Source organism: Leptodactylus fuscus, chromosome 6 (genome assembly GCF_031893055.1).
Source record: "Leptodactylus fuscus isolate aLepFus1 chromosome 6, aLepFus1.hap2, whole genome shotgun sequence".
NCBI classification, from domain to species: domain Eukaryota; kingdom Metazoa; phylum Chordata; class Amphibia; order Anura; family Leptodactylidae; genus Leptodactylus; species Leptodactylus fuscus.
Window position 1 is genome coordinate 26,063,420 of NC_134270.1, and position 20,055 is coordinate 26,083,474.

The window sequence follows — 20,055 nt, forward strand, 5'->3', positions numbered from 1 at the left end:
ACCATCCACTACAGCTTGGAACGTGAGACTCCCATCATTTTATAGACAATCGTCTTGGCTTTCTCATACATAAATGTGACTTACAGCTATTTAGCATATTAGTGATTACTCAGATTCTTGTCATGTAACAAAAGCATTTATACTTCTCCCTTCTGCTCAATCCCCGCTTTGTTTTGGCTAAAAAAATGTGCAACAAAAAAATGCAAAAAAAACTGCCCTGCAGTGTCATTTTCACCCATTTTACCTCTGTCCTTATACATTAGTCTTTGAGCATAAATAAAAAGCCACAGGGTAATGAGAGGTTCTTGGCTCTCTGCCACCTATTTAATGGTGGTCTGGGTTATCCGCAGCAGCCTCTGAGCTAGTGAGCGATGTGACAAGACGGAAGCTATACTGTTGTGGCCAGAACAGCAGAATGAAACATATGACATGTAAAAATGACTTGACAAGTTCTATACAGGGAGGTAGAAGAGAAAGATGTAACCAGGTACATAACTACTGCCCAAGACCTTAAGGGGGCCTGGTGGGTTTTATAAATAGGTTGTTGCCTGCTGTGGTAATCCTAACTGGTAAAAGTCCCTATTTACATATCTGTTCCTGCTTCCCCTTCTGCCCTCTAGGGGGCCATATGTGTCCCATATCATGTCACTGATATGGGATGCACGGGCTCCCTGTAGGGCAGAAGGTGAAACGAAGGTGGCTGTGGGGGAACGGAGGTGGCTGTGAGCAGGAGGAGGGATCGGAAAGTAAAGTCATACAACCATGCCAAGGTTATTTGTTGGACGATCCGTACGAGATTCATCTTGGCGGATCAGTTTGGACCGAATATATCTGAACTGAAACTGCTATAATTACATTCGGGGGTCTCATATTAGATCATGTCAGGATAGGGTTAAATTCCCCTTTTAATAAATGAAACAATCATTTTAAAACAGCATTTTGTGTTTACTTGGGTCATCTTTGCCTAATACGGCAAGTAGTTTTATGTGTGACCCTATGGAGTCTTCAATAAATGTGCACCCTATGATAGCACAAGTTTCCCTCTCTAGCAAGGAATCTAAAGCACTTCTACTCGAAAGGATAACTCTTATAATTTCGGTCACCTCTTCCTTGGGATCCTGGATATACAGTCCTATGAAAAAGTTTGGGCACCCCTATTAATCTTAATCATTTTTAGTTCTAAATATTTTGGTGTTTGCAACAGCCATTTCAGTTTGATATATCTAATAACTGATGGACACAGTAATATTTCAGGATTGAAATGAGGTTTATTGTACTAACAGAAAATGCGCAATATGCATTAAACCAAAATTTGACCGGTGCAAAAATATGGGCACCTCAACAGAAAAGTGACATTAATATTTAGTACATCCTCCTTTTGCAAAGATAACAGCCTCTAGTCGCTTCCTGTAGCTTTTAATCAGTTCCTGGATCCTGGATGAAGGTATTTTGGACCATTTCTTTCTACAAAACAATTCAAGTTCAGTTAAGTTTGATGGTCGCCGAACATGGACAGCCCGCTCTCAAATGATCTGAAAACAAAGATTGTTCAACATAGTTGTTCAGGGGAAGGATACAAAACGTTGTCTCAGAGATTTAACCTGTCAGTTTCCACTGTGAGGAACATAGTAAGGAAATGGAAGACCACAGGGACAGTTCTTGTTAAGCCCAGAAGTGGCAGGCCAAGAAAAATATCAGAAAGGCAGAGAAGAAGAATGGTGAGAACAGTCAAGGACAATCCACAGACCACCTCCAAAGAGCTGCAGCATCATCTTGCTGCAGATGGTGTCACTGTGCATCGGTCAACTATACAGCGCACTTTGGACAAATAGAAGCTGTATGGGAGAGTGATGAGAAAGAAGCCGTTTCTGCACGTACGCCACAAATAGAGTTGCCTGAGGTATGAAAAAGCACATTTGGACAAGGCAGCTTCATTTTGGAAACAAAAATTGAGTTGTTTGGTTATAAAAAAAGGCGTTATGCATGGCGTCCAAAAAGAAACAGCATTCCAAGAAAAACACCTGCTACCCACTGTAAAATTTGGTGGAGGTTCCATCATGCTTTGGGGCTGTGTGGCCAATGCCGGCATCGGGAATCTTGTTAAAGTTGAGGGTCGCATGGATTCCACTCAGTATCAGCAGATTCTTGAGAATAATGTTCAAGAATCAGTGACGAAGTTGAAGTTACGCCGGGGATGGATATTTCAGCAAGACAATGATCCAAAACACCGCTCCAAATCCTCAGGCATTCATGCAGAGGAACAATTACAATGTTCTGGAATGGCCATCCCAGTCCCCAGACCTGAATATCATTGAATATCTGTGGGATGATTTGAAGCGGGCTGTCCATGCTCGGCGACCATCTAACTTAACTGAACTTGAATTGTTTGTTCAAAATACCTTTATCCAGGATCCAGGAACTGATTAAAAGCTACAGGAAGCGACTAGAGGCTGTTATCTTTGCAAAAGGAGGATCTACTAAATATTAATGTCACTTTTCTGTTGAGGTGCCCATACTTTTGCACCGGTCAAATTTTGGTTTAATGCATATTGCACATTTTCTGTTAGTACAATAAACCTCATTTCAATCCTGAAATATTACTGTGTCCATCAGTTATTAGATATATCAAACTGAAATGGCTGTTGCAAATACCAAAATATTTAGAACTAAAAATGATTAAGATTAATAGGGGTGCCCAAACTTTTTCATAGGACTGTAACTCGCGATCTCATTCATTTTTCCTTTCATGATACTAACATTTACTTAATTTGCTAATTTAATTCCCCAAACTTTCCAGGCAGGGAACCACATCTAGACTTTATCTGCCTTTGTGAGTAATTCTCGTTTGCATCGAGTCCCCTCGGGGTGTATTTCAAGAACATTGGTTAATGAGATATTTCAGCTCTGTCTGATAGCTTGTGCGATTCTTCCTACGGTACAGTTATTTCACGCACCTACAGTGAGCAAGGAATAAATTCTCTTACCACAAATATAAATATAAGGAATTGGTTCCTTGGCCATTTCCAAACCTCCTGTGTTGGCCTGACAAAGACGCCGGTGCGGCATTGAAACACGTTGCTTCATTTTATATCCATTGGAACCAATACATTTTTCTGCTTGTATGTTATCGACTCATCAACTGATTTACCTTCAGCAGCGCTCTTTAATTTTCCCAGTTTTTTCCTTTGTTTTCGTTCATACCACAAATACAATACGGTCCTAGTTTCAGCACTTGATTCTCCAGCCAAGTCAGGCGGCCATTTCTTGGTTGTCATCTTTTGCTCTTTTAGGACAGGAACCCCTGGAAGCACAAGATGTTTTCATAGTTGCATGTTAATAGTAATAATTAGGGATTATGATGCGGAATCCGCCTCAAAAATGGCTCCCATTGACTTCTAAGGGAGACACTCGCCTCTTTTTTCCGCTAGCTAGTAGCGGAAAAAAGAAGTGAGCTGCCCTACCTTCCCGCGGATTCCACGGCTGAATCAGCTGCAGCGTCCGCGGCGCAAGGCTCCCTCCCTGACTTTGAGAAAGGAGGTTATCCGAAACGCGTATTTCTGTTACGTGTGTATGTTACTGTTGCTCTGAAGATTTTTAAACAATAAAGAAGATTCTGTTTTTCCACTATGACCTGGCTGGATTTACCTTTTTATTTGTGGATTTATCATCTCGCTCCGAACCGAGGGAGCTACATTTCCGAGCTAAGTCTGAAAAAGGATATTGAGTGGATACTGCAATTGGACTTGCAAGTTACGATCATGACTACAAGTGGCTGAGTATTTTTCCATTTCCCCTTTTTCCTTACTATGTACTATATAATATGACAACATCTAGTGCCTATTTTTTGGACATTTAAACTACTGGCTGGGGAAGTGGTGTGGACGTTTTCAGTTGAGGACTTTGGTTGCGCTGCTAATCCCAGGACACAATATACCACCCCAGTATATGAATGCAGTTTTGAAGCCAATATTTTAGGATTAGACTTTAATAAAAGTTAAGTTTTAGTTACTCCCCACAGTGACAGTATCAAACATCTTAGTGTGGCATTTTCACAATCGCTCTTTCCCACATACAGAACCAATTCAAACTTTGGACAGACCTTTTCTTTCCATGGTTTTTCCTTCTTTCTTTTTTTATTTTATATATTGTAGATTCATATTGAAGACATGAAAACTGTGAAGGAACACACATGGAATTAAGTAAACAAAATATTGTCATAATATACTTATTCTGGTTTCCTTGTTCTTCAAAGTAGCCCCTGTTTTCTTTCTTGACAGCTTTGCATATTCTTAGCATTCTCTCCATCAGCATCATGAGGTAGTCATCTGCAATGGTTTTCCAACAGTTGTGAAAGAGTTCCCAAGGTGCTGAGCATTTGTTTCTAGAAATTCCCCCATAAAGGCCCTTTTTTCGCAAACTCCTCTGATTGAGATGTGTCTGGTACTTGAAGCATTTATATGGGCTCTAATCTGAGGTGCAGTTGATTTTGCTCTAATGAAGTATCTGTTATGACCTGATCTTTGCGGTCTCAGCCTGTTGGGTTCAGGCGCAGAGTATCTGGACAGCATTCGGCGCGTGAATCATCTGATGCACGGCGGGGGAATGTTCACGCTGGGCATGCTGTTTCTGCTGTGGCACTCAGGCGTGGATCACGTGGTGCGTTGTCTTGTGGATTGGTGCTTGGTGTGTCTTAGCCTCTGAAGGGGTTAAGTCCTCTGCAATGCTGAAAACTTTACAGGCTGTGGCCAGTTCTGAGTCCTGCTCTTTACTATTTAAAGATGCTGTGCATGCTACCTGATGCCAGTCTTAATCTTCAGTTCCTGTGTCTCAGACATGATATGTCTGAAGCTGCTACTCCATCTGCACCTGAGTCCTGGCCCATTCAGCATCCTTCGCTGCCTATTCTCACCATCCGGATATTTTTGTTAAGTATTGAGCACCTTCTCCAAACATAGTGCTCCGTGTGCAGTGAACCCTAGGTTTATTTTTCTGTTTGGAGGTTTGGATATTTTTTGTAGTGTTTTTAGTGTGTGATACTAAGTTCTGTTTAGCCTATCCCTTTGCATAGTGTCAGTATTTCTGTGTTTCACATTTATTTTACTTTTTGTTCCTCATTTCTGTATCTTTTCTTTTCCCATAAACGTGAAATTAGTCAGGGGTTTCTGTTTCACGCGCCCACTCAGGCAAGTTAGTCGGGCCCACGGTTACTTGTAGTTGTGCAAGGCAGGAGTAGGAGTATTCACACTAGTAATTCCAAACTCCTGATTTTTGTTTTTTCTTTTATGTTTTCTCTTACTTGACTGAGAATCTGTTCCTTTTGGAATAGAAATACTAATTTGGCAATAAACTCCGCATCATGTTAGTAGGCTTATTAACTGAGTCATGCATGATGTTAAGGGGGCTGCCCTCTAGAGGGCAGCATACAGAGGCACTGTTCTCCTAATTACATCCTGGAGAATAGATTTGCATATTTTTTACCCAGAATCCCTAGCGGAGCAGGAATGACTTGTAAGTCTCTGTACGCCTATGTAGGTACACACTCTCCCTAATGTGTACGATTATCCCCTGACCCTGAGAAGTTATCAGTCAGGGGCCAGTCCTTGGTCAGAGATCCCCAGACCATAACAGTATCCTCTGCAGCTAAAATAACTTTCAGTCTTACTTTCCTGGCACCGTCCTCAGTTTCATCATAGCGTTTGATGTTTTTTATGACTGTACTTGAGGATACCTTCAAAGTTCTAGAAATTTTCTGGATTGACTGATCTCCATGTCTTATATTATTGGTGGACTGTCGTTCCTCTTTACTTTGTGGAATGGTTTTGACCATAATGGGAATTACAGGAAAACTTAAATATGATCAAACACTGTATGGTGTACCATTCTAACTCTAACATATTACGAAAACCAGAAATTCCGCAAATTAAGTAGTAACAAGGCATACCTGTTAATTGAAAAGCATTCTAGGTGAATATTTCATAAAACTGATTGAGAGAATGCCAAGTGTAGGCAAAGCTGTCATCGAAGCAAAAGGAAGTTACTAGAAGTGGGTGAATTGGTTCGAAACAAACGGATCCAACCCCAATATTCCAAATTATTGGGTTTTGTTTCATGAAACTGAACCCAGCTAGTGCTTAGTTCTCCAATTTACTGCTGCTAAGGGTCTCCCTTCTAGCCAATTTACTGTCCACTCCCTTTAACTAGGGAAGTCCCATCCATAAATACATTAGCAATGCAAGATGGGATCCCAGTGAGTAGGAGAAGGAGGAACTGGTCTGTTTACACAGTGAATGTAGAGGGCAGCAGGCTTCAATAGTCACATAGAAAATCTGCTACTGTGCACACTCCCACGGCATTTTTGTGTAGAGAACTGCGCGACCGTACTGCGCATGCGCAGCACGGCCGTGTAGTTCTCAGGGAAACTGAGCATACTGAGCAGTTCTCTACACAAAAATAGCGTGGAACCCCTTGGTGATTGGCTGCTTACATGCATTCCTATGGCAGCAAGGTATTCCATCAAATATTACTCGCTCATCTCTAGTCAAGGCTATAGCAGGATAAAAAAAATCAAAATGGCCAATTTGACATATTTTCACCATATTGCCTCCCTAAAAAATGGAATAAAAGTGATCAAAACATCCTACATTCCCCAACATGGTATGAATAAGAACTACATAGTGTCACCTCAAAAACAGAAACCTTACACAGCTCTGTATGCTGAAGTCTAAAAAATAGTTACAGGTATCAGACTATGGAGATTCAAAGAATATTTTTTCTTCAAAATTTAGAATTTGTGTAAAGTTATTAAAACTTTAAAAAAACTATATAAATTTGGTATCCCTGCGATCGTATTGATTGGCAGAGTGAAGTTAACATAGCATTTTTACTGTAGAATGGGAGCCGTAAAAACAAGACCCATAATAAAATGGCGGTACTGCATTTTTTTTTTCTCAATTCCACCTCATTTTGAATGTTTTTTTCAAGCTTCCAGGTACTTTGTATAGAAGAATAAATGGTGCCATTTTGAAGTACAACTTAGTCCAGAGTTTTTGTACGCACACAGACATCATAGACATGGTATAAAGAGAAGAAAGGACGACTGGAGAAGATTATTCTAAGAGGACATACAATTTAAATAAAGTTTTTGGAATGGAATAAGATAAAATTACGATAGAATCTGCTAAATAAGTCTAGTAAATTCTATGTAAAAATTAACCTTATCTGGAAATAAAAAGTTTGAGATACTTGGGATATATATAAAATAAGAACAGTTTACCAAATGTCTTAGCAGATGCTTGATGACGTGACTCTTATCACAGTGCAGGGCAGGTTTCCTTATAGAGAGGTCTCTTATTCATTGGCTCCATTGACCCAGTGGGCTGAGCATGTTGGGGAACTGGGGAAAACTCAGAAACTAGAACCAAAAGAAGAATTCTCGGGTTTAGAATTGGACGGGACCAGCAGAAGGTAAGATTTAGGATGGTTTTATGCTACAATAAAAAAAATATGTGGATCAGGATTCAAGATGGGGGTTGTAGATTTTTCTATTTTGATACCACTTTCTGCCGCATAGCGTTCCCACAACTCAGATGGCATATGGTAAAGTGAGGAAGTGTAATTTTAACTATTGCAGAAAAAAGAAGAGAAAGAAACGGGGGCACTCACCCAGTAGAGGTTCCTTCTTAAAAATATAGTCCTTTATTTGAGGTACATCAATAAAAACAGCACAGGAGGGAGCAATGACATATAGGCGGAGGCAACAGCCGTTTCACGCCTACCAGGGGCGCTTTCTCAAACCAGGACACATATCTGGCTTGAGAAAGCGCCCGTGGTAGGCGTGAAACGGCTGTTGCCTCTGCCTATACGTCATTGCTCCCTCCTGTACTGTTTTTATTGATGTACCTCAAATAAAGGACTACATGTTTAAGAAGGAACCTCTACTGGGTGAGTGCCCCCGTTTCTTTTTCTTCTTTTTTCTGCAATAGATAAAATTACATTCACTTTTTATACGGTTGGAGAGCACCACCCTATACAGTTTTGGAATGTTCTTCCTCATTGCTGCTTCTTTATATAATGTGAACAGTTGTCTACAATAAGTGATCGTGCCACTCTTCCCTTTTTGCTCCCTTTTTTGTAATTTTAACTATAGCTACAATACACAGAAGTCATCACTATACCTACAATGTGGAGCAATAATTCTCAAAAAAGAACAGGAAAAATCCAGCAAACTCGGGCGAAGATCCAGAGGGAATTTTTCTAAACCTAAATTGTGTCAAGTAATGCATGGGCTCTAGCTTACACGTTTTGGAATGTAGTTCCTTCCACACAGCGATATTTCTCCCCATACGTTTTTTCTTATGGTCACTTTCTTAGACCGCATTTATGGCCCCATGTATGGCCCCAGAGTACAATAATCGGAGACCGAGGGAGGGATAAAAACATAAAAAACACTGTCACTTACCTATCCCCAGCTCCGCTGCAGTCCTCGGTGGTGTTGGCCATCTTCAATTATGTCAGGACGTCACATGACCTGGGACACAGGTCCTGGTCAAGTGACATCAGGGACGTCACACAACTAGGCCCAATGCCTGTCTGGAGTGCGGAGAGGTAAGTGACTATGTTTTTTATGTTCCCTTACCTCTCCCGGACCTCCAATCATTATACTCGGGGGTTTGAAAAGACGCCCCCAAGTATAATAATAGTGTTTGTGGGGTCCGTGGCGTCACTTACCGATCCAGGCCACTGGCAGCTGCTACCCCTGCTGTCCCAGTAGTTACACCACTGATGAAGACAACGGACCCTACAATGCTAGTCTGACACTAGCCTTTCTTTTTAAGGGGTGGGTGCTCAGTCACTCAGAAAGAACGGCTGCCTCTGTACAGTCCCTACAATTGTAGGATTTCTCAGAGGCTGCTGCAGCAAACCCAAGCCACAAGTATAATGGTAGCAGGGAACCCTGAACAATCGCTTAGAAGCTGCATTACCTGTTGGCTTGTTATTCATGCAGACTAGAAGATGGCAGCAACAGGTTTAAGAGTCCCTGCATGAATAAAACCAGGGTCACTTACACATTTGCAGAGTTTACCCTAGTCCAGCTTCACAGAGACCTGTCCGGTCCATGAAATGCGGACTCTATATCAGCTGTATTTTCTGGATATAACACTGAGCCAGGACCCAGACACAGGGTATGACTATGATGCTAAAAATCCAAGGCCCTGCTCTGTATTTGGTCTGAAAATTACATCCATATTTCACGGCCTGAATACGCCCCTCTGAAGCCATCTTTACAGGAATTTATTGATCAATGTCACCTAGCACTCTATGCTTCATCTTTTACCATATATTCACACAGTGCCATTGTTGTAATGTTTTGTTCTAGTTGGAATTGATGGTAAAACCGCAGAAAAACTGCCCACAGTGAAAAAGAGATAAACCTCACAGTGAGGGTACAGTAGTCCCATGTAGTGTACACAGTGAATCCAAAACCACACAGGCATGTCAATCTATGCAGTTCCAATTCACTGTTGAAGGATTGGTGATCTAAACTGGTTTTGCTGGTAAAGCTATCAGTCCGCTGTCCATTAAGAAGCATGTCTGCATGGTTTCCAGCCATCTAGTGGCCACTATATGGTACTGCACCTTAAGCCAATGAGCAATGTAGTATAGTTTTAATATTTTTGTAAAAATAAAATAGACCCTGCATGTCCCCCCTTGTGCTGCCTGTCTGCACCTCTACTCAACTAATTTTGCAACTACAATGTTCAAAGAGAAGCATGGTAGACGTAATATTGTGTGTGTGTGTAGTGAATATTTATATATATATATATATATATATATATATATATATATATATATATATGAATGTATACATTGTATAATATGCGCCATTTTCAAATAAAAAAAACCTCTTCTGCTAGGTTCACACTAGGGGTTTCCGGTTTTTAGGTCCCCAAGCAGACTCGAAGAAAGAAAACCGAACCGCTAGTGTGAACCTAGTGTTATTAGGCCTCCGCACAGTATAACCCTCTGGCCCCCACAGTGTATTATCCACTTCATTGGTCCACACACAGAATAACACCCCATTTACTGACCCTGACAGTATACTGCCTCATTTACTGGCCTCCTCACAGTAACATTTACTGGCTCCCACACAGTGTATTGTGCCTTTTTAGGCCCCACACATAATATTACCCTATTGCCTTTTTTTAGGGCCCTAAACAATATAGTGCTCTCTTCTTTTTGATCTCCACACAGTATACTGCCCTATATATTGATATGTTAGCCTTAGGTTCAATCTGAATTTTAAAACGTTTGGGGCTCATGCTGAACCCAAATCTTTTGGGGTTTGTTGCTCAATAAACACTATTATACCCAGGGGTCTCCTTAGACCCTAGAGTATAATAAGGGAAGGCCTAGAGGAGGTAAGTAAAAATAATAAACCCTTATACTCACCAAGTCTCTCCATTCTTGGCCATCTTTTCAGCATCCAATGGTTCCAGCGGCCTACTCAGGGCTCTTCCGGGCCCCGGCTGATGTCAGGTGCCCAGGGGTCATGCTGAGGTCTGTGTGGTGCACCAAGCGTCATAATGTAATCCAGGCCTCAGTAGTGACTCTGGGGCACATGACATCAGATGAAGCCAAAAGATTCCTGAAGAGATAGCAGGGGATCACTGGATGCCCAGGAGAGGTGAGTATAACTGTTTATTGTATTTACTCACCTCCCCTAGTGCCGCATAAGTTCGTCACCTACCTTTACCTGTATTATTGGATTATTTCAATAGGTAGCAATTGATGTTTTACTGATAGAAGCGTTCATTGCCAAGATTCAGTGGGTTCCTCAGAAGCTCTATGGCCCTGCACCTGCCCTGCCTTACGGTGTTTTTATTCCAAGAGTGTGCAAAGCAGGAATCAAAGCAAAAGGTGGCTACTTTGAAGAACCTGGAATATAAAACAGATTTCCAGTTGTTTCACACTTTTTTGTTAAGTATATAATTCCACATGTGTTACTTTGTAGTTTTGATGCCTTCAGTGTGAATCTACAATTGTCATAGTCATGAAAATACAGAAAACTCTTTGAATGAGAAGGTGTGTCCAAAATTTTGGTCTGTACTGTATATATATTATATATATAATATATATATATATACTGTATATATATACACACTATGTATATATACAGGATTCTGTTTATCTCTCCACAGATTACAAGTATATTGGTAGAATGTGTAACTATATGAAGATACTGGCAGCCATCTCCAGCCGCTTATTATTTGCTTTACATGGAACAACTATGGTATGGATAATGGTGGATTTCAAGGAAGATAATTGCTACTGGATTTTTCTGAGTGGAATTATTCTCTTGTCCTTTGAGATGTTTGTGACACTGAAGAAGACAAGAAATGGAGAATGGAAATGGTAATATAAACCACACTGTATAAGCACTGTGATCTTATATTAAAGCAGTTTACTATAGATTGTAATGCAGTGCAGCTGTATGGTTAGGTTCACATCTGCGTTGAAGTCTCTGTAGGAGACTCCGCCACAGATTCCATCTAAAGTCTGACTTTTTTGTCACTGGTTTCTTTATAAAACTGGTGGAAACCTGACAGACACCCAATGAACATTATAGTCTATTTTTTAGTGGACAGGCTCTCGCTCTTTCGGGCACTCGTGTGATCCCAAACAACAAAGACAAAGCTAGTGTGAACCTTAGCTTAGGACAACTGACTGAAGATACTTGAGTGAGATTTATAATGGTTTACAGATAAGCCTTTTGAAGCACACAGGAAAGCACTCAAAATCAGCAAATCCAACAACTGGTTAATATCCTGTAGGGCACCTGCGGGCAGAGAGTCTCCTTCTCCTTCACATAGTGCTCTGGGGTTATCATGGCAACTCCTTGCAGACTATATATATATATATATATATATATATATATATATATATATATATCCTATTAATATTATAAATGTGAAAGTTTGTGGGTTTGTGAGTTTGGATGTTCGGATGTTTGTTCCTCAATCACGGAAAAACCACTCCACCGATTTGGCTGAAATTTTCCACAAACATAGTTAATACACCCGATTGCGCAATAGGCTACTTTTCGTCACAATAGCACACATACGTTTGTGCCAGGACCCCCACAAAACCCAAACTCACACCACCATCTCTGCAATCTCACACACTTTGGACCATAGCAAGCCACAAAATTCCTATTGCCCTCTACAGCCTCGCCCCTAACCCCACACAATCTCATATACATATACTTTACCACTTTGCCCCTCACCTTAACGATACTCCAGGAGGCGCTCTATAACGCTTCGGAGCAGCCATGTTTGCCGACCCCCACCGCTCTGACAATCCGCGACACCGCCCACCCATGTCAATACCCCTAGGCGGTCTAATAAATGCAAAAAAAAAAGTTTACAAAAAGTAAAAAAAAATATAAAATAAATAAATAAAAAGGATTAAAAATTCAAATCACCCCCCTTTCCCTAGAACACATATAAAAGTAGTTAAATACTGTGAAACACATACATGTTAGGTATCCCCACGTCCGAAATCGCCCGCTCTACAAAGATATACAAATATTTTTCCTGTTCGGTAAACGCCGTAGCGGGAAAAATGGTCAAAAGTGCCAAACCGCCATTTTTTCACTGTTTTGATTCTGATAAAAAATTGAATAAAAAGTGATCAAAGCAATAACATTTCCCGAAAATGGTAGAACTACAAAGTACACCCAGTCCCGCAAAAAAAGACGCCATATACATCCCCGTACACGCACGTATAAAAAAAGTTACGGCTGTCAGAATATGGCGACTTTTCAAAAAAAAATTTTTTAACACAGTTTGGGATTTTTTTAAGTGGTCAAAATGTAAATAAAACCATATAAATTTGGTATCCCCGGAGTCGTAACGAAACACAGAATACAGGGGACATGTCATTTTGGTTGCACAGTGAACGCCGTAAAACCAAAGCCCGTAAGAAAGTCGCAGAACTGCATTTTTTCTTCAAATCAACCCCATTCAGAATTTTTTCCCTGCTTCCCAGTACATTATATAGAATAAATAATGGTGGCATCATGAAGAAAAATTTGTCCCAGGAAAAATTAAGACCTCATATGGCTCTGGGAGCGGAGAAATAAAAAAGTTATGGGGTTTAGAAGGAGGGGAGTCAAAAACGAAAATCAAAAAATGCCATCGGCAGGAAAGGGTTAACTTCAAATACTTCTGTCCCAAAGTCACTATGTAAAGTTTCTCACAACACCGTATATATAGCAGCTCAAATACAAATTACCTTCAACGCAAAAGTCTCACGTATTCTCTGAATTACAGCAACAACAAGATACAAAGTTACATTTCATATCCCATCCCTTATACACAGTACGAAAACCCTACACGCGCCTGTATATACCCACTCCTACAATCACCGCAGACGAAGTCGCGGGTAACAGCTAGTATATATATATATATATATATATATATATATATATATATACTTATATATATATATATATATACTAGCCTCTGCCTGTGACTTCGTCTGCGGGTTGTTGGAGTAGATGATCCATCTATATTCAGCAAATTGCTGCCGTCGATGGTTTGCCTGCTCCGGCGTTTTGGCAGCTCTTAAGTTGCCCTGCTAGTGAACTTCTTCCTCGTACCATGCCTGTGATTGTTCTGGCATCTCAGCAGCTCGCTGGGAAGCCATATAATAAGCGTGTTGTTGGCGTTGATGATCCACCTGCTCCGGGGTTTCGGCAGCTCTCAAGCTGGCCTGCTGCTGAATTCATTCCTCTCGCTGTGCCCATGATTGTTGCGGCATCTCAGCAGCTCGCTGCGATGCCATATAATGCATGTGTTTTTGGCGTCGATGATCCCCTTAGCTCCGCTTGAGGAGAACTCTGTGACTTCTGGCTACCTTCATAGCTCTCGTTGTTTGCGACAAATTAGATTCTCTTTTTCCCCAGCATGTTTAAAATTGACAAACTGCCAATTTGGATTAAAGGGGTTCGCCCATGTCAGTTTGTCAGCAGTGCCCTGAGCAGATCAGTTAATATGCAAATGCATGTACACTGAGGTTTAGCGTGTGTTTACACAAAGAGATAACAGTCCTGGGACCTGAGATAATCTGCTGCAGGAGCAGTGTAATATAGTATGTGAACATAAATTCATAATAGTTGTGAAGCCATGTCATATACCGGGATAAAAAGTAGCCTATGTGTTAATCGAGGTTACAAACTATCTGTCAAATTTCATTCAAATCTGTTCAGCCGTTTTTCCGTAATTGAGGAACAAACATCCAAACACACAAACTTTCACATTTATAAAATTAGTAGGATATGTATATCAGAAAGTCTCTTTGCAGCACAACTTAACCAGTTTTGGTTGAGCAGGACTCGGGGCTTGAGCTAAGTGCATTAATGTTTATCCCAAATACAGCACTTTCAGAAATACTGTAACTTCAAACGGCTCTATCTCCGGAGCTGTGGGGACTAGAGCCACAATCTTGGTTTTGTTTAAAAGCCAAGATCATATCTGTAGCCCCATTAGATCTAGATATATCTCTGTACTTTTGTAACAGAACAGTTATACATGCCAGACTTTTTCTTCTGTTACAAAAGTAAACAAACATGACAGAAGATGGCGCCCATCAAAGTTCACATTTAGCGTAAACGAAAACAGACACAAAATCAGTCTGTGACTGTGCTCTGTTTAATGTCCATTGCTGTCATCCTTTGACAGAAGACAGCAATGGACATTAGCAATGGTAGTGGGAACCCAGCCTTAAAGGACAGCAAGAGTATTTGTGGCTGTCTGTTCAGTTTAACAGTTCCAGTGACAGCCAGGATGAACCCCCCAAAGGTCTCTTATGACCTTATGGGGACACAATCTGAAAAAAATAAAATACAATAAAAAGTTTTTAAAAAATGAAAATAAAATAATTAAAAAAATAAATAAAATAATACGCTAATAACACAGTTATTAAAGGTTATAGCCCCACCCCTGAAACACCATACAAAATAAAAATTACCGTGACGGAGAGGAAAAACTATTTTTTTTAGTAGTGCTTTGTGTTATTAAATAAAAATAAATAAAGTGAAAACCAGACACAATTTCCCTCCTATTATGTTTATATTTTCCTGGATATAAAATTTTTTAAAACACATTCAAAAATAAAAACAACATAAGGGTGCATTCACACTGAGTAAACGCTAGCTTATTTTGTAGAGTAAAATTACACTTGTAAATTTTGCTATCTCATTGACTTCAATGATATTTTTTTTACAAGTGTAAAAATACGCCTGTAAAAAATACGCCTGTAAAAAATACGCCTGTAAAAATACGCCTGTAAAATGTCATTGAAGTCAATGGGATAGCAAAATTTACAAGTGTAATTTTACTCTACAAAATAAGCTAGCGTTTACTCAGTGTGAATTCACCCTAAAAATAAAGCCTTATGTGTCCCCCAAAAAAAGATGCAAAAATTAGTTGAATGAGACATACGAGAAAAATGTTACAGCCCTCAAAACCGCACATACAAAAAAAACGAAAATGTGTCTGGTCCTGGACCACAAATTGGCCTGGTACTGAAGTGGTTAATCAACTTGTCAGTTTATATAGTTTCAAAGTTAACAGGCCATAGATCCCACATCCAACTAAGTTCATACCTCCCAACCATCCTGGATTCAGGGGGACAGTCCCGGTTTTCTCGGTCCTGTCCCATTTGGCCGGAAGTTCATCCCAGTATCAACTCATCTCTATCCATTTTGCGTTTCAGCGGCAAGCACAAGACCAGATTGGTCGGGAGACAAGTTAGGAGATGAGATCTTTTTCTAATATGGTATCATAAGCTATAAAATTGTTCTGTACATTGAAGTTGAGCTCATTATGACAAGACATCATTATGGACATCTGATCACATTTTTCTTTGTATTGGAGGCTGATTTCCCTTATAACTGAGGCTGCTACATTTAGCCTCAATTGCAGGAGGAATACAGCCTCATGCACGCTGTATACACACCTTATACAGCTGATCTGGGTCCTGTAGGACCCAGCAGCTCTTGTAAGACACTGAGCCCCGCAGATCACGTGACCGCCGGGTAAGAAAGCGGCCGCATCATGGCGGCGCCCAAAGCAGTGTATACAGCGCTCATTGAGCGCTGTATACACAGCAATCGAGAAGGCAGGGAAGGGAATAAACCTTCCCTACCATCTCTCTGGGAGCTCCGGCTGAAGTTACAGCCGGCTCCCAGTGTCAGCAACTGCACGATCTCCGTGCAGCTGCTGTGTTCTGACTGGATGTACCGGTACGTCCTGTCAGAACTAGGCAACCACTTCCTGGACGTATATACTCTATGGGTGGTCCGGAAGTGGTTAAAAAGAAATGTCACAGCTAGATCCATTAGTGAATAGAAATGGGTCAACTGATTTGCAGATTTCACAAGTTGCAGATCATACAGTACATCAATATGCCATCACTAGTGATTCATGTATCCATATCTAGCTGTGTTATTGTACAACACTACAGAGTTTTAAAATTTCTGTACTGAACTATTATCTTTATTTTTGTACGTTCTCTCCAATGGTGTTTTTGTATTTATGTACTGTTATTCCTTCTGTGTTCGTGATGGAACTTGAACACCTAGAAGTTAGAATGAATACTACCCTGACAGACCCTCACTGCGCCGAAGGGGTATGTGTCTCATTTAAGACATACACGTTCACATAATACAACTACTAATGTATGGCTCTCATAACATGTGGCTACTCTCACACCTGATCATAGAAATAATTGTGTGGCATTCCAAGTACAGTCTGTCTCTGCCATATACATATATAGGTGCTATCTCTTAAAGGGAGACTGTCACTAGAACACAGCATATCAATTAGGTTAAGGGCATCTAAATCAAATGGTGTGTTCCCCTTGTAAATCTGTGTGTCCGTTGTTGAGATATCACGGTTTTGTCAATATGCAAATGAGATCTTTGGAGCAAAGGGTGTGGCTATTGCTCCAGAGAGATAAGTGATACCACCCTTGTTGCTCCAAAGAGCTCATTTGTATACTGATAAAAACAGTGATATCTAGGTAACAGAGGTGGACATTCACAAGGGATAACATGTTCATTATGATGACCCTAACGTAGCTTTCAGCCAGGCTGAGTTGATATGCTGGGTTCTATGACACACTCTCTTTAACACTTTCCCAACATCCGCCATAATACATTGTCTACCAATAAGTATTTGGACACCCATGCAAATGAAAATATCTGCAGTTGTGATATATACGTCATGACTTCCGCCATTAAATATCGTGTAGGAAACAGCATTGGCATTAGTCACATGCAAGATGCCACGAAGTGCAAAGTTGTTTTTGAGAAAGGGGTAATTGTGGGGTACCACAGAAATGGTCGATCCTTAAAGGACATAGCAAGTGAACTGAATTACCCAAAATTGATAGTGGCCTATGTGATTACGAAGTGGAAGGTGAACGGTGATTGTTGGTGATTGTCAGGAACCCCCAAAACTGGGAGATAGAGACCGAAAAGTGCTGGTCAGAGAAACTGCACCCAACTGATGGCTCAAATACACCAGGAGTTTCACCAGGCATCTGGGACTGTTGTGTCCATAAATACCATCCGTAAGGTAGAATCTGCTGGGGTCTACCAACTATTGAATATGAATAAATGTTTTTTCTATTCAACCACAGGTGTCCAAATACTTATTGGTAGACAGTGTAGTAACGGAGCTGAATGGCTGCCATTGTTACCGGTTCTCTGCTGTATCTTACAGCAGAGACCCAGCCCCAATACATGTTATCCAGGGCGTAACTTGAGGGGGTGCAGAGGGTGCGGTCGCACCGGGGTCCAAGAGCCTTAGGGGGCCCATAAGCACTGACATCAGTATTGAGATTGCAGCTTCCATCTGGCCCATAAGCCAAGGAGCCCCACAGATTCCCCTAACCACACTAAGGTGGATTTAACTCCTTAGCACCCGTAACCATCACTATCAAGAATTCACTGTAGGGATGAGGTAGGGGGCCCCGGACAAAAGATTACACCGGGGCCCACAAGACTTTAGTTACACAACTACCGTTATCAGTTCCCACCCAAAATCATGGGCATTAAGGCCCTCGGTAACCATGGCGCCATTTTCCCAAGTGCCATTTTGGAGAGCATTGCTGACACCCAGAACGAGATCCAAATTAGGTACACTGTGTCCAAAAAACACACATGGTCTACAGACTAAAAATATTTTTCCTGTACGCATCTGGGAAAATGTGAGGAATGGGCAGGAGAGGGTGGGATCCCTAAAGACCAAATACAGAAAACTAGTAAAAAAAAATGCAAAAAAATTCAGCACAATGAAACCTTTGTATTAAAAATAAAATATAACTTAATAAATGTCCATAAAAAAGAATCACCAGTTGCAAAAGATATAAGAAGCCAGAGAAAAACTCACATATTGATGCGTGCAGTTTGTGTGGAGCACCGATATGGAGGAAACCTACGCGTTTCCAGGGGTGTGCCTCTTACTCATGGCAATACTGAAAACTAGTGTAAATCATAGATGATATTTGTACTAACTTAGTATTCCTACATTTTCTTTGTTTCTATTCACAGGAGTACAAACAAATCACCACTGAGGTGCAATGTGTGGAAGAGTTAACAATCTTGGTCCTGATTTTAGGACGTTGGATGATGCCAAGAGGGAAAATGAGCCGTGAGCAGCTCGCTCAGCTACTTCTGCTGTACCTTGCTTTAGGTGCAGATATTTTGGATATTTTAGAACTGATGAAGGAGCCTTCAGTCAAAACCAACAAGACTATAACTGTGGTGGGCCTGTGTCTATTCAGCTGGGCCATTATGCAATTTACATTAGTGCTCACCCAAACTTGGTCTTCTTCTTCAAAAACAGAGTACGATGAGCGTGACCATTCCTTACCTGCAGTAAAGAACTGTCTACTGTCCTTATGTTGTAATAGTGAGGTCTGGAGAATGATTATCATGGTGTCGATGCAGGATGGGCCCTTTCTGGGTTACCGCCTGTACCTAGTAAGTAGAGAGGGAGTGTTCAATGAATCCACAATCTTTTTTATATGCAAGAACATTCTGTCTATTATATTACAAGTCTACATGTTAGTTGTGTTTTTTTGCAATGAATATCATAAAAGAAAGAGATTTAAGCAATCATATATAAATTGTGAAGATCAAATATTATAAAATACATAGCAATAATGAACATTTAATCTACGGAAAAAAATCAATTTTTTTTTATTGAACCTGCTAATGTTTGTTAAAGGGAGTCTGTCAGCAGGAAAAACTGTATCAAACTAATCACAGTGCCTTGTAGGGCGGTTTATACACGTTCCAAAGCTGCGACTTCTTACTATATACTTGGTGAATAAAAGCTGTAACATATAACCGACTGAGGGTTGTAATTTTTGAACCAGCAGATGAATAAAAAAATAAATAAAAAAAAATAATTATATATATATATATATATATATATATATATATATATATATATATATATATATATATATAATGTCGGATTTATCAAGGGCACAGTCGCAACCAAATGAGTTAGGATTCTGGACTTGGTGACAGCTCTTCTTTAAGGATATCACAATTTTTTCCCCAGTTTTTTAAATGTTGCATTCTGAAATCCATTTTTTGCATTAACCCCTTCCCTCCGACGACATTTTTTGATTTTCGTTTTTGACTCTCCCCTTCCAAACCCCATAACTTTTTTATTTCTCCACTCTCAGAGCCATATGAGGTCTTAATGTTTGCGGGGCAAATTTTTCTTCATGATGCTGCCATTATATAATCTGTATAATGTACTGGGAAGCTGGAAAAAAATTCAGTGGGGGTATTTGAGCGATTTTCTTACGGGATTCGTTTTTATGGTGTTCACTGTGCAGCCAAAATGTTTCAGTACGATTCTGGAGATGCCAAATTTATATGGTTTTATTTACATTTTAACCCCTTAATTAAAATTATGCTAATAGAGCTCCACATATGCGTGAATAGCCTTTAAAAAGGCTATTCAGGCA

General features: G+C 40.4%; 1 protein-coding gene across 1 annotated transcript; it reads left to right on the forward strand.

The window, feature by feature from the left end:
• The first annotated feature begins 11,218 nt into the window (after positions 1-11,218).
• LOC142209091 (transmembrane protein 26-like) lies at positions 11,219-19,219 on the forward strand. The gene is made up of 3 exons (XM_075278029.1): positions 11,219-11,412; positions 16,572-16,692; positions 18,620-19,219. Exons 1-3 carry the CDS (start codon positions 11,219-11,221, stop codon positions 19,217-19,219), a joined length of 915 nt encoding a protein of 304 aa, XP_075134130.1.
• The last annotated feature ends 836 nt before the right edge of the window (positions 19,220-20,055 follow it).